The 15,897-nt window shown below is 42.9% G+C and overlaps 1 protein-coding gene across 1 annotated transcript in view; it reads right to left on the reverse strand.

The window, feature by feature from the left end:
* Ltn1 (E3 ubiquitin-protein ligase listerin) overlaps positions 1-15,768 on the reverse strand; it is a 39,856-nt gene extending 24,088 nt beyond the window's left edge. Inside the window, exons 1-10 of the mRNA XM_089570570.1 lie at positions 15,570-15,768; positions 14,763-14,978; positions 13,722-13,820; positions 12,468-12,698; positions 11,062-11,114; positions 9,475-9,652; positions 8,847-9,017; positions 8,131-8,321; positions 6,860-7,007; positions 3,338-4,093 (exon numbers count right to left, since the gene is read on the reverse strand). Coding sequence (XP_089426696.1) covers positions 3,338-4,093; positions 6,860-7,007; positions 8,131-8,321; positions 8,847-9,017; positions 9,475-9,652; positions 11,062-11,114; positions 12,468-12,698; positions 13,722-13,820; positions 14,763-14,978; positions 15,570-15,614 — 2,088 coding nt within the window. The 5' untranslated portion in view covers positions 15,615-15,768. The remainder of the gene's footprint in view (positions 1-3,337; positions 4,094-6,859; positions 7,008-8,130; positions 8,322-8,846; positions 9,018-9,474; positions 9,653-11,061; positions 11,115-12,467; positions 12,699-13,721; positions 13,821-14,762; positions 14,979-15,569) is intronic.
* Positions 15,769-15,897: the final 129 nt, after the last annotated feature.

Consider the following 15,897-nt stretch of genomic DNA (forward strand, 5'->3'; position numbering starts at 1 on the left):
TTTACTTTCCGGTTTTTAGTTCTATACCTGTCGTGACAGCTCAGGCCAACACACTACTGCATAATCTGAAGAAGTACATCAGCCCCTCATCTTTGAAGTCAGGAAAATAACAAAAATTTGCTAATAGCTCATAACTGTCTCATTCAATGCAGAGTTATACACTGCAGAAAGCAACAAGCATGCATGTGAAACATTTATTAACTTCAGTTACTGCCTTTTTCAGGTGCATAAAAGCTTGCTAGCAGTGGTTAACTGGACCAGCATTGCTAGCAGTGGTTAACTGGACCAACTAAATTTCAAGGACCCAGTTTTTTTTTTCGGTGAGAAAGAAAACTTAGAGTCGAATGTGCCCAATTCTTCAATAGTTCTGTCAGAAACTTGGTGGAATATTTTTACTGAAAATTCTTCTATCAGTAGAGATGGCCTTTTATACGTATGCTGATGCAGGAAACCATTATTGGCGAACACAATAGTGCTTGCACGTCGGCAAAAATGATGAGCTAAAAACTAATACAGTTCCAGCTGCTACACAGTAATTAGACAGTTTTAGTGTAGTGTAGCATCCATTTGGGTTTCCGCAACCAAAGATGGTACGGCACGCTCACATACACCTCGATGACAGCAGTTTTAGTAGACTGTGTTTTCCGCTTCAACCATGAAATGCAAAACACTGAGGCACCTTCCAGTAAGAACAGCTCAAAGCACTCAACCAGCAATGTGAAGGGGACATTGCTTTTTGCCAATGCATGCAGTGAAGAGAGCATAAACTGTGATAAAATATAAAAAACACCTCTAAAAGAAAGACAGAACACTATGCATTTAAAAACATAAAGTAATATTTTAGTGAGATGTAGTCATGTGGTCGCAGAGACCGATAATGGCAAGGTATCACTGCAAGATGCCACTTCAGCTTGTTTTATGCTCTTTTTCAATGTCAAATGTAAATTATAGATCCCCATTTTCTTCATATTAAAATGCTCAATTCGTACAATATGAGGCAAGATCTCTTTACTTCCACCATAACCTGATGACATGTTCTAGTTAGTTGTAGGTTCCTTTAACATGTATTCTAGGTGCTCAACCACTCTCCTGGCCCTCGCACCCCTTGCCACCAACCTCCAAGAAAAGACAGCTTTCTCAGGTTCTCAGGCGCACTGGACACGGAAGCACAGGTGGGCAGCTATGATAATATATGTGAGATGGTGCATTTTCTGTCCCATAAAACAAGCCAGATCAGCCATGGAACTGCCGTCGCAGGGTTATTGCAGGTGCTTTGTTTCGGACATTCCCACAAAGCATAATTTGTTTTGCAAAAAAGAACGCTGAACTTTGTTTCCATACACATGAATAAACTGGATTTACTGGTTACTTTTTGTTCCCAGAGTTAACTATCCTAACTACTAAAACTGACAGTGCCCTATCCTAAGCACCTTTTTGATGACCTTTTGTTCGAAAAATCATCAAACGACTTTAGTCCAAAATCAAAGCTACAGAGAAAAGCTCCACGTCCCACGAAAACAGCTTCATTCCAAGGAAATGTGTTTACAAGTGCTTACATCCAACTATATTTGAAACCTTTTATCTTCAGCAGTACTGCACATTGGGCGAGTTGGTTGACATACATCTTGCAAAATTTTAGCGCGAAAAACACGGACAGAAAGAGTAGACGACACAAGCGCTGACCAAAAGAAGATAACTAAACACAACAATCACCGCCAGCCCCAGCTATCAAGGCGCAAAGCACTTGTCCAGATATGCTACCTCCTCCCGTATAGCAATAGACGGTTTGGCCACGCACGTGCTTTGAGCCTTGGCGATACGGTATGCCTCATAAATTTCCCTGCACAACACGTTGTCATGCTTGTACACAATCGTAGTGTTGTCAAGGTCCGGCGAGCACATGCAGGTCCCGAGTTCCTTGCTCCCACGGCAGTGCATTACAAGGTTCGACAAAACCGGTTTCCTACTGTCCAGTGAGTTCTTGTGCTCCTGCAGCCGCACGTTAATGCATCTGCCCGTCTGGCCGTAATAAAACAGCGCTCGTGTCGTCTACTCTTCCTGTCCGTGTTTTTCGCGCTAAAATTTTGCAAGAACTTTTATCTTCACTTGGACTGCATCCTTTATGGGATAATGGGACACATACGTCCCACTTTTGTCATTGCCATGTTTTTAGTTGTGCGCCTAAAACCACCGCATCCATTGCTTTTATATTTCTAGCACCACCTTGTGAATGTCTAAAGAAGCTTTTCAGCTTTTAACAATATTCATCTGGTGGAAGCACATGTCCGCATCTCAAATAAACCATGCCGCTCGCATGCGCACAGTTACAAACGATTTTGGTGTGCTCTCCAGCCGATAAATCATGAGTAGGAAGTGTACAAAGTTTATTTCTTACTCATCAGTCACTGAATATCTTATTTACGTTGTTTTTTTCTGGCCTGCCATACTGGTTCTTCAAAACTTTGTGCAACATGTAAGGCACAATTTTTTAGCGAAATATTGCTTCTTTATTTTGTAATATTTTTATGTTTTTATAATCAGGCGGCACTCGACGATAACAAGAAATGTGGAGAACGTTATCCACATCCAAAGTCTGTGGAGTGCCTCTTTGTGCACTTTGCTTCCTGCGTATTCAAAACGAAATTAACGCTACTGCAGATACGTCCACGTCTGTTGTCCGAATGTCGACAGCAAATGGATGTAGCATGAGCAATTCTAGACTATTCTGTCATATAAACTAGGTTTTTGAATGTTCTCTCATTTGTTGTTTGTATGCCTACACTAAGTTCACATAAGATGATAATTTTTTTTTTCAGAGGTCAGTGGGACACATATGACAAACTTTTCCAGATGCTTTCACAGAGCAGTGGGACACATATGTCCCACTTTTTTTCTTAAAAATTGCTAACACTAGAGAGCTTAAATTTTCTTTATTTCATAAAAAAAACTGATGAGCATGAGTATGCCATCCTCAGTAGGCGGAGTGCATTATTCTCCACCACTTGTCCCACAAAGGGTTCAGTATTAAGATCTGTGCAGTCTTGCCCAAAAGTTACCAGGCCTACTCGGTCGTGCAGTATGGCTGCAGTAACACTTCCAGTGCTCTAAGTGCCTGGTGGCAAGGCAGACTCCCATTTTCACCTCTCTGGAGCACTGGAGTTTCAAGAATACCAAAAGGGCTCTGCAGACATGGCATTTTAACACTCCTATCACAAATTTACTGTTAAGAAGTAGTTCCACTGCACAATATGCAACTACTCAAAACACTGACATCAAGCATTTTTTCTTCATTTCTTTTTTTCAGTTCCTTGGACTACTAATATGTGATCACACTTACCACAGCAATTGAACTGAAGAGCTCAGCTGCTTCCGTGGCACTTGTGCTGAGTGAAGCAATCAGCAAGCAGTTCGCAATATGCCTGTAGTACTCTTCCAAACAGTCTTCCCGACCACCCGTGGAGACGTCGCTCACAAGAGACCGAAACAGGTTGAAAAATTCACCGGCCGGACTGTTTCCAGCACTGAGCTCAACACCCATTGCGCACAGCACTGCCTCGATGAAAGCAGCAGAGCTAGAGACACGTAGGATTTCTGAGGTAGCTTCGATGAACACCAAACTTTCAGCGCTGCCGGGATTAGTCCTTGCCCTTTTCAGCACCTCAGCACAGACCTTCGTGGTGTTTGCCATGGCAACCGGAAAAGCCTCCACAAAAGATGTTCGAGCATCAAGGACCAAGGAGCTTCCCTTAAACTGCACTGTAGAATTCACATCTTCGGGCGCGACTAATGTGACCTTCATCTGGCTTCTTGGGCTTGCCGGTGGTGCATGAATGGTACCGAGAAGCTTTGTAAGTCGGCGCAGCAATGTGCCGTTGCAAGGCGTCAATGAGACAATCTCGAGACTCAGTTCTAACAGCCTGCACCACACAAGCTCAAGGCACTCTTGGTAAGACATTTTGGCAGCTGACTCAGTGTCGTTGGAGAGAAACTTCTGGAGTAGGAAGGCATGCAGGCTGGCAACCTCGTAGTAGAGCCGCGTTCCAGAGAGACGGCTTGAGGAATCCACGAGACAAACTCTCAGCACTTCCAGCAGCTGCATTTCACACAGAAAAGGACAAAAAGGAGAAAAAGAAGTGCTCACACAAAAGTGAAAGACAGAAAGCGCATCACCGCAACCGATCAAAAACACCCACCAGAAAGCACACAAAATATGACGAAGGTCTACATGAATTTAGTATGGCAACAGAGCAAATAATTTTTTTGCACAAACTTCATGTTTAAAGAATATTTCAGTGACCTCAACACTGTTTGTGCAGAACTCCAACTCATACAAAATGAACTCCAGGTTTTGATACATTTTATCCTTGCATCAGTGTTCTGTATCTTTCTCTCTGAGTTAAATAAATAAGGAGATTTAGGTAGGTCTTTCGGAAGAGCACAACAAGCAAATTTTTGGATGTAATTAATGAAAATAAATTACCAAAAGTTTCAATAACTGATCGATTGCACGTTATTTACCCGCGATCCTACAATGCTTCATGACACACAGAAATACACTGCCATAATCAGGATGACCCAGAAATTAATGCACTCCCATGATGGATGGTGAGATACAATAAAAGTGAATTCTACATTTCTACAAGTGAATTCTACAAGTGAATTCTACACTCTCACATAGCCCAAAACCCACTCTGTGCACACAAGACTTCTACTCAATTTCACTACTAGTGCAATCTTAGCCAAGTTGACAACACTATTAAACACAATCTATGTTGGATATATCAAACTCAAAGGGGATCATGAAATAATTCGATACATCTGACAATAACCCCTTTTTGTAAAAATAATAACAGCTTTAAGTGCTTATTTTTTCCAAGGACAGTTAATATCTGGAACAAACATATAAATAAGTATTACAGCCGGCGTGTAATTATTTCAATCTTTATTATAGGTTTCACAGTTATAGAAGCACACCAGGCGAGAGCTGCCAGCAGGCTTCCGTCAGTTAGGCTGTCTTCACCACATGACAGCTGTGCACCAAAAGCTGCCTTTTCCGCATGACAGCTGTGTTGTGTGGAAAATGAGTATGAGAAAATTAAGGCTGCCTTCATGCACCCATGTTCACCTCTTGTCATGCGGTTTTACAACGCTACTGCAGCCAGCAGGGCCGCACAACCGACCCGTCTGCAACCATGAAAAGTGATGACGAGAACGCCGTTAAGAGAAGCGCCACTTGCAGACTGCGGCGCTGTTCGAAATATTGAATGTTCTGGTGAACGGGAGCTTGATAGGCACAAAGAGTGCTATACTTTTGCATGAGATTTTCAAGGGGATGTGCCAACTGCTTGATATATACGAGGTCTGTTAGAAAAGTATCCGACCTTTGGCCGTAGAAAAAAAAACTTGCATAACGGGAGCGTTCCAAACCTAGTCACCTTCAAAGTAGTCTACTTGGGACTCCACACACTTCTCCCAGCGGTGCTGCCATTTTGGGAAGTATTCCGAAAAGGCCCCTTTCGGAATGGAGTTGAGCTCAGCTGTCGTTGCAGCCATAATATTCTTCCTTGTCTGAAATCGCGCTCCTTTCCATGGCCTTTTGATTTTGGGAACCAGCCAGAAATCGCAGGGGCCATATCAGGAGAGTAAGGAGTCTGCTGAACTACAGGAGTCTGGTTTTTTCACCACAAAAGTCTGAATCAAGTGCGAGGCATGTGCAGGAGCATTGTCGCGATGGGTGCGCCAATTTCCTGTTGACCTCAGCTCCGGGTTCTTGCGCCGCACAGCATCACGTAGGCAACAAAGGACATCCCTGTTGCACTCTTTGGTCATTGTTTGACCCTGTGGAGTGCGTACTCATGGTCTGCCACACAGAGGGTGTCAAAGAAAGCAGTCAGCATCATTTTCTTTCACACTGCTGAGCACTTGGCGGGCCTTCTGAAGTCTTGGTGACGTGGAATGCTTCCACTGTGACGACTGGGATCTGGTTTCCGGGTCGTACCTGTACACCCAAGACTCGTCACCAGTTATTATGATGTTGATGAAGTCGGGGTCACTGTTTGCGGAATCCAGCATGTCCTGTGAGACTTCAACACGAAGCAGCTTTTGCTCCACCGTGAGCAGCTTCGGCACGAATTTCGCCGCAACTCTCTCCATGGCCATATCTTCGGTGATAATGGAATGTGCGGAAAAATTGCTCATGCCCACCTCTTCGTCAATTTCTCGGATAGTCACGCGACGGTCCCGCATCACCACAGCGTTCACTTCGGCAATGACCTGGTCATTTCGGCATGTTGATGGCCGATTGGAGCGTGGCTCGCTCTCCACCGATGTGCGGCCATCTTTAAATCAATTGTACCACTGCTTAATCTGTGTGCTGCTCATAGCATCGTCACCGAAAGCCGTCTGAATATTCCGAATGGTTTTCACTTGGCTGTTGCCAAGTTTCTGGCAAAATTTGATGCAGTAGCGCTGCTCCTGTCTTTCCGCCATTTTCCTTGCAATAAAAAACCGACGAGAGCACTCCGCACTGCCTCACTCAAATGCTGCGTCCCAGCGACTGACATTTTCGGCAGGCGGGAAAAAATTCGTGCATGCGCACGAAGGTTCAAGGTCACGCGATGCAAGCGCGCTTGTTTCATATCCATCAGGTGTTCGCAAAAAAAAATAAAGTCGGATACTTTTCTAACAGACCTCGTATAATAATTCGTTACATCCAGGATCAACTGCATAGGCACGCGACTTTGATTGGTCTGTTCCACATAAAGAACCTAAAGTTGTTTCTCATATGCTTTAGTGAAATCAGTTTGATGAATTTTTCAGAGGTCAGCAACATTCTGGCTCAGGCTTGGGCACACGATACCTGCTCCTGTAGAACATGACTTCGAACAAGGGTGGCATTCTCATCCCGTGCCAGGTGCCGTGTGAGGATGTAACGAAGGCACTCCATGAACGCTTGAATAACAGCGTTGCATTCAGCAACAGACCCCTGGACTTTTGGGCTCGTCAACCTGCGAGCAGCGAGGAAGGAACACGGAACAATATCAGCTGCATACAGTGCCACAGAACCCATTAACAACACCTGACAAACATCAGAGGGAGCAGCTGAGCGAAATAAACACGTAGACGATCATTCAGCACGATGGTCTAGCACAACAGTAGACAAGGGATGAGCACAGGAGAGGCAACACGAGCACTCACTAACTGAAAATTTCAAAAAAAAAAATCATGTAACATAAAGCAACTAAAAAAGATATGCACGCAGCAAAGTTTAAACAAAACTTTTCTTTTTAAAAAAATTCTCAGTTGCTAGTTCATGTCTGCGTCATCCTTTATTGCGCTACTTACTCCCTTGTCTACTATAGCGCTGGAACGTCATATTGATCATACATAAGCAATTTTTGTCAGAAGGAGTTGCTTCTTGAGACCCACTACAGCTCTCGTGTCGCATGCAACTTGACTTCATTTGTCTTCACAAGCCAAACAACCATATTTGGGTTCCATGTGTGATAAACTGATAACCTGGAGTCAATCAAGGCAGGCTAGAGTTGTTTCTCGGGCCACACTTTCCAATACTCAATGCACTGTGTGTGTCAACCTTTTACGGCACAGCTCAGAATACGCCCATGATGAATTCAAAAATTTCAGTGTGCACTACAGTTATTCAAAGCCAGTGCAAGCACCATGGATTAGTTTAAATCCTATTCTATCCATGCCCTAGTAAGCATTAAGCATTCCCTTGTAGACCGAACTAAATTTTTATAGATATTGTTCTAATATCTAATCAGTTCTAATCAGCTTTCTCAGGGAAATCTTTGCATACTTTTGGTAAAATTCTTCTTAATGCGTGGTTAAAAATTTGGTGTTGCAGTGAATGTAATTATTTTTTCTTTTTTTGATCCGACCCTTAGTCCACGAATTGTGATGACGGCAGTACCACCAGATAGTGGTGGAAAACAAACAAAAGGTTATTTTACGCGGTCAATCAGAAAAGTTAGACACAGTGTTACACGCATAAAACAAGATGGATTTTTTTTTTTTCTCCTCCCGTTAGTTATTCATAAGCTCTGCTAGTAAGGAGCCTTCCCAGACACCTGTCAAAATTTGCAAAATGCGCCAAAACACTCAACTCACCCTTCCCGAAAGGAATCAAAGAACAGCTTGTAAAACTGGACACCGCTGCCTATGACTTCAGCGGGGACAAGGCTCAAAAATGGAAGCAGGTTCGGATAGATGTGCACAGCACTCCCAAAGCCACCATTCTTCAGCACTTTCCAGAGCTGGGGTAAGACAGCTTTTCTGGCATCGACATGTGTCCAACAGTCCTAGGGCCGAAAAGAAAAAATAAAGGAGATTTTTGTGCTCAGCCAATCAGAAACTAAATCTAAATCTGAGCATCTTTACTCCGTAAATTTTTGGAAACTTCTAACTTCACTGGAGACAAGTAACATACATATTTATATGGAATCATCAAACAGAAGCATGTGTCGATAAACATATGCACAAGGAATTACCATTAGTTGCCTAAGGCAACTGAACACAATGTGAAATAGACTGTTTGACTGGATGTGTATCTGTCATGAATAATTTGTACTGTATAGAAACAAGGAGGACGTTAAAGGCGGCAACAATGAAGAAGAATTGTACTGCAAATCTCCAGCACTTTTGATTTCAATGCACTGACAGCCCCAGCCAAGCAGCGCTCCCTACATCAGACTGCTCTGCTAGTCTACAAACCTCATAACAGCCGAAATTCCAATAAAACAAGAAAAAGAACAACAAAAAATGAGGCACCAGCACAAGCTGCCACCAAGGACATCATGGAACGCAGTGCACATTGCAACACGTACTGGAACAGCCGATACGACACAGAGAGCAGCCTCCCAGATGGGTACAACCACTGTTGGATCATTCTCCGCCAAAGAGCCCAGCGTGAGAGAGCAAAGTTTGGCCCCGTAAGTCTTGCAGACATGCTCCACCCGGCTCAGGGACGACGCCAGGCTGTACCAGGATTTGCGAACCTGCATTGCAATGAGGGACAGCAAAACATGAACACTCACCTGCTTCTGCCTTTAGTCAGCCCTGTAGCTTTCAAATTTTCAAACTTTCAAGCTTTCAAACTTTCACACTGAATACACCAACTCCAAATTCCACAAGCATGGAACGAAGCGCTAAATATTACCTTTATACTGAAGCAGTACCCAGAAATCACCCAGTGACACAATGAAACCAGGGAAATATCTCAACATAAAATTTATCCACAAATGTGTGTTCACGGGCAATGTGTTCATCTCCTGGCACATGTCAGCACTCACTGAAGTAATAAGTAATAAGAATAGAAGAACCACTCCTGTAGCTCATCTGTGGTGGAATTATGAAAACCTGCTTGAATATGTCCATTAAGCTCTGTGCAAAAAAAAAAATCTTGAACCCTACCCAATGGCAAAGTGCTAGTAAGGAGCTACATGATCCACTCACGGTAATTTCTTTGTGCTTGGCCATTTTCCAGAACTTGGGTTCCTTGAGAATGGAGTCCAGCAAATTAATGGAAGACTCGGGAAGCGGTGAGAGATACTCGAGGGCCATCTTCAAGCCCAGCAAAGTGCAGGAAAGCCATCTGTGGTACTTAGCTTCACGCTCTTCTTGGGAAAGCTCCCTGGACACAAAGGAAACACAAACCTATGGGACGAGCCTTATGGATGGTATGCTTCCAAGCTGTTTATTTGACTCCTTCCTCCCATGGGGAGATCACGTTTTTAATCTATTTGTGCCATTTCCTTTCAGTAAGCAGGACTAGCTTATGCTGACAAAAGTCCTCACCCCTGATGAATGAAGAAAGACTTAAAGGCACACTAAAGAGGATTCCGAGCTCGTCTTTTTACCGCGAGAACTCGACCTGCACGCTCCGAGCATTCTTAGAAACTGCGAACTATTGTCTTGTGCGGCAGATTCCCTTAAATCGAATTGAATGTACCAGCTCTCGCTTTCTTTAACTCGCCTTTGAAAAGAGGAGGAGTCAGCCAATGAGTGGAGTACCTTTCAGCCAGCTGTGTGGCAGCTTGCCACTCCGCCATCAGAGAAGTGAAACGTAGCGATCGACGAAAGCAAAGAGTCCACGCGTATTTTTATTTCTGTGGGCCTAATTTGCAGCTGTGTAGTCTGCAACTGAAATTATTTATTCACGGAAACCTAAAAACAAAATAAAAGTGAAAGCAAAGCCACCACGCAACTGGCTAAAAGGAACTCCACACATTGGCTGACTCGTCCTCTTCTTGAAGGTGGGAGCCGGGACGTTTAATTCGATTTGATAGGGAGATCAGACACAGAGGACAATAATTCGAAATTTCTAAGAATGCTCGGAGAGTGCAGATCGAGTTCTCGCGGTAAAAAGATGACCTCAGATTCCTCTTTAGTGCATCTTTAAAGAGCTCCAATGTAGCGAACTTGTTTACAACACCAGATTATCTAGGAATTTTCGGTTTACCAACTGCATAGTGGTGCGACAAAGAGTATGGAAGTATTTTATTTATTTATTTATTTATCTGTTTGCACACCTCAAGGTCTTCACAAGTATTACTTGACGGCTGGGTTACATGAAACATTCTTGAATCAACAAATGCATAAACCAAAGCGAGGCGGTGACATTTAAAAAATACACTTGTAATAACTAATTATAAAATATGGCACAAGGCATTAACTGACAGAACTGCACACAGTATAATACTGTGAAAAAAGATCAAAATCGATCAGCAGTAAAAAAAGATGCCCATAAGTAAAAAATTAATATGTAATGGCAAGGTTGCCAAGTTTAGCAGAAAATCCTTATAATGCTGTAAAGGATTCCTCTACTATGATCAATCAGAATGTTTTCATGTTGCTACTTACGACTTCCAATCAGTATACAAGTGACACTAACCAGAATAAGTTCTCATTAACACAGATTCATGTTGGAAGCATGCGCATCAAAAAGAACAGAAGACATACACTAGTAAGCGAAATCCCCTTTATCAGCAAGCAGTAATGTGACTTTAACCCAGACTCTTCCAACACAGCAAGAGCACTTACTTGAAGTCTGGGACAGTATCCACCGTTTGTTGTAAGATAACATCACTTATGTACTGGAAGAAAAAAAAGAGACCGTAAAACACCGGGAATATTACATTATGCTCAAGGTTCAAAAAGAATACAATAACTAATAACAAGCTCTTGTGACAGCAAAAAGGCAGCTAACTATAAATTTATCCGGGAAATGCCACATTTGCTTATTTTAACATTAAACTTCATCTCCGTCTAACATTCTCATTCAAAGCTCTAGAAACACACGTAACAGGCATTGACTGTTTGATCACTAACGAAAGCAAACAACTATGTTTTTGCTAGCCTACGTGCTAGCCTGCTAGCCTGCTTTGCGTAGACAGCATAAATTTAGTGGGAGCAAACTCGTCACATAGGTTAATTGGCAGTGGGTATTGGACAGGTCCATAATAGAGTTCAACCCCATACCTAGTCTCAAGATCCAAGCAAGGTACAAGTCTGTTCCAAGCAAACTAAATTCAAATACCTCACTTTCTCTATGTAGGGTTAACCGGTAACACAAAATCTGCAATAGGAAAAGATATCTGGCACCATTTGTAAGTAGGCACAATTTACACCAAAATAGGAAATTCTAAAGAAGGTGGTTCTTCTTCCAAGTTATCAGTGTCTCTTTTAATTCCCTGAAGCTGTAAAGTTCTCAATTTCCAGCTTTATTACCACCAACAACCAACCAGTTCTTACAAAGAACTTGTAGGAAAGTAAGTATGAATCTAAACAAGATGTTATAAAAGAAACCCATCACAAAATGTAGCCAGTTTCAAATTAGAACTCAAAATATCCAGCTGAGAAATTTTGTCTGCTTTTATCAGCAAAACAACAGCCACTGTTATCTTTTTTTTTTTATTTTCGTCAAGGTACGTGAATTACAGGCCATCTAAGTGTGTTCAGATATCACTGCCTATAAGGTTGATCAACACAGTACACTCAAATACAAAAAGCCAGGCAGAAACTTATTGAAACAGAACCCAATAAATTCAGGCAGTTATTAGCATCACATTTCAAGGGCTGAGTTATTTTGTAGTGTTTTTGAGTGTGTGCATGTGTGTGTGTGTGTGTTTTTTTATCTCTCTCCAAGTTGTTCTTGAGCTGCTTTGTCTTTCTTATGTTAATACTTTTGATAATGTTGATAATGTTAATGTTGACCATGAACCCTGTACTTTGTATTTATTGTTGATGTTACCGACCAATGTATTATGAAACGACCGCTCCCCCCCCCCCCCCCCCTTATGTAATGCCCTAAGCCAAGGGCCCTTAAGGGTAAATAAATGATGATGATGATGATGATGATGAATGGCAGGAGATGTTAGTTTGCTTAAACATATATGGATACAGAGACCGATCATCAGCAAGCACAGAGCAAGGCAGTGAGTGCTTACGTTGAACAGCTCCGGGCTGAAGAACTGAAACACCTGGACCTGCTTCTCGCTGGAGAAGGCCGCCTCAAACGCGGCCCTGGCCGCACTCGCAGCAGGTGCAAACGGGTCACTCTGAGAGATGAGCCAAGCGCCAATGAGTGCCTTTGTGTGGGGGGCAAGGTCTCTCCTGACCCGCTGACAGATCACCTCATGGACGCGGTGCGTGGCCTCCCGCACACGACGGTCATTGTCCTGCACCAAGGAGATCGGTCACTAACAGAACAGAGTGTGTGCGTGTATCGAAATCATGCTGCCATACTTGACATAATGCTCATGATGAAATGAAGCACACAGGAAACATGAGAGACAGACAGGAAAGCACAGATAGGCACTAACTAGCAACTCGCGCTAACTTGTACCAGTTGAGAGTTTGCACCTGTGCATGTCTTACTGTACATTTGTCACGTTGCCTTCAGGCTTCCATTTCATCATGGACATCAAAACAATTGACCTAACTTTCGACACTGATTAGCTTCACGTAATGGTAGACCAAAAACTTTTCCTGTGCATAGAGAAACATTATTACAGAAAAATTAAGCAGAAACAGCAGTATTACAGAAACATTAAGCAGAAAAGCATAAAAGATAAAAAGCATTGTGTCAAAAGTGATGAATTAATGAAGTGACAATAGTAACAAATTAAAACAGCAAGAACAACAAATAAACAAAGGACTTGCTGAATGCCAGAAGACTTTGACTTGGATAATGGATAATCATCTACAATTTGCTAGCAAATGTCAGCTAGCTAATTTATTTAGCTCTTGTGACAGGCTGACCGCGCTATAATGGCTCTAGGCATAGGCTTCGACCCATACTTAGAAACGCTAATTTTTTTTACTTGGAAAAATTGCAGAGAGGCATATTGGCCTTGTACAAGGTGGGCACTAAGCATTTCACTGAGAATAGAAAGGTTCAAAGTAAAGGTCAGGAGGAGTAAAAAGCAAAAATTTTTACACTCCCCAACTAAACACACCACACTTGATAAGTTTTGCAAGAAAATAAAATGAGCATTTTGATAATGAAAGGTAAATGAAGTTGCAGTAGCTTAAACAGTCTGTTGAGTCTCAAGTGCCTATAAAGATATCTTTTGTCTCAAGTTGCTAAGAATGTTATGGGACTGAATGCAGGCTTTGCCAATTAAAAGCCCTGTTCTTAAGTCCCATACAATGGTCATATTAATGGCAAGGCAACAAAATTGTTCAGATCATAAAGTTACCAGTGAGAGCTTGTTGTAGAGCCGAGGCCAGAAAGGGAGAGCTCCTTTGACAAGTTCCACATCCTTCTCCTTCACAAGATCAAGGAGTTCTTGCAGGGCCTGAAACAGCCACATATAAAAACAAAGTCACCATAAAGGCCAGTGGCACTTACACTTCTCAAAACGTGTCTTCACACCAGTGAAATTGCACTAAGGTAGATTTAAACCCGCAAGAAGTACACATTGTAGGAGAAGCAAGACACAAGAGCATGAACACAGGGAAAACGCTGACTGAGTAGTCGGTCAGCTGTCGTCCTGTGTCCCAACTCCGTTTTCCAGTTTCCCACACACTGTGTACCTGTTCCTATGTTTCACCAACTAGCCCAAGCCACTACCATGTATTAGACTTCATTCAGTTTGCACATAGGTCTATAAGAACAAAATACTGAGGATAAAAACGATTTTCACAGTATAAATGGTCGTGCTGCATTCTTGTAAATATGGTTAATTAAATCATTCCTTTCCTTCCTTCATTTTCACGAAGCATGTCTCAATATTATTCATTTTATTGATGTTACCTGTAAATTAGGAAGCATTTGTAAAGCACTAGGCTGGCAAACTAATAGGCATGCCAGCGATACTGCAAACAATATTTTGCATCCACTAAAGCTGCACTAAAGCACCTGCTGACACATTGGCATTCCTCTCTCCTCTTTCCCCTGAGGCTCTCCCTCTCCTTTCAGCACTGTTAGCATGCTGAAACCAACAGGTATAGGCACCCCTGATGAGTGGCATGCAATGCTCATAATTCTTGGACAATTATATGACACAACAAAGCATGCTTTTCATCCCTCTTGAGACAATGCTCACTAATGCACATGACTACTCTCTAAAACAAGAAACGGCATGTGATGAGTCTAGCGGTGATCCTGGCCAATGGTGGTGCTTAATTTTCATGCCACTGTGGGCAACAGAGACAGAGGACAGATGGTAACAATGGTCAGAAAAGAAACAGGAAACTTGTATAAGTACTGAAAGTAGTGAAATGGCTGAAACTGTCACCTTGAGCCTTGTGGTTTGATCTCGCTTGGTCAGCTTGCGCATGACCATCCGGAAGTCGCTATCCACCGTAGAGTCTGCATCGTCGATGACATGCTGCCCTGTTGGTGGTATGTACGCAGGACAGTCGCTCGCCAGAGAACTGAAGCCCACAAATCCAGTTAGGCCGGCAGCGCCACTGGCTGAAAGAAGCTGCGCGCTCCTTCCACTGCTAGACGGCTGTGGAGAAGATGGAGAAGAGGTGTATAAGCGTATCCTTCGTGAATTAGTAATAATTCTCAAGCATACATGCAACACGCTTCGCGGCAGATAAATAGGAAAGGCGGAGTACAGGACAGTCAAAGCACATCTGATGAATGCACCTCTACTGTACGCTACCGATATGTTCCCAGAGTTATCAAATGCAGTTCTTCGGACACCTCTACACCTGATGCGCACGTACCAAGAACATGTTGCAAAGTGCAAGAAAATATAACCTAACAAAGACGTTTCTGAGCTGAAACTAATGCTTTCTGAGTGTGCAGTACTTTCGCCGGTTTTACATGGCTTTACGAAAGGATCCCACCTTAGACGCGCGGTCAGTGACCGTGTGTCAATATGTGGAAGATGTCACGAACGCTCGCTTCAGTTACTCATACTGAGGGTGCTTAACAAACGCACGTTGAGCTTAACAGAACATGAAACTTCGTACTAAAGCATGAGTACAACGTACTTCAGACGCACGGATGTCGTGTCAAAAAACGGTGACGCCACAAGCAATGCTAAACCGGTAGTTAGTTCGCGATCGCCATACAGACAAGTTTCACTCACCCGCGTATTGCCCTTCGTTCTCGGTGCCTTCTTATTACCTCCCATACTTGGAAATTTTGTTGGCTGGGTGCGCTACTTTGTTGACAGCTGAAACGGTTTGTTCCAGGGAAGATAATATAAGGCGTCACATACTACCACACGCGTGAAACGCCAGCTACAGCAAGCTACAGCACGATACGCAACACGGGAGGCAGGAGAAAGAAAGGGAGCGGACTAACTTTCAGGCTTGAAAACTGTCTAAGCGATGATCAGGAACCGAAACTAAAGTTCGCGTTACGCTAAAGTAAAAATTATCATTTGCTATAACTTTGCAGCAAAATTATTTTTT

Source organism: Amblyomma mixtum, chromosome 2 (genome assembly GCF_055824585.1).
Source record: "Amblyomma mixtum isolate Tamu chromosome 2, ASM5582458v1, whole genome shotgun sequence".
Lineage (NCBI taxonomy): Eukaryota > Metazoa > Arthropoda > Arachnida > Ixodida > Ixodidae > Amblyomma > Amblyomma mixtum.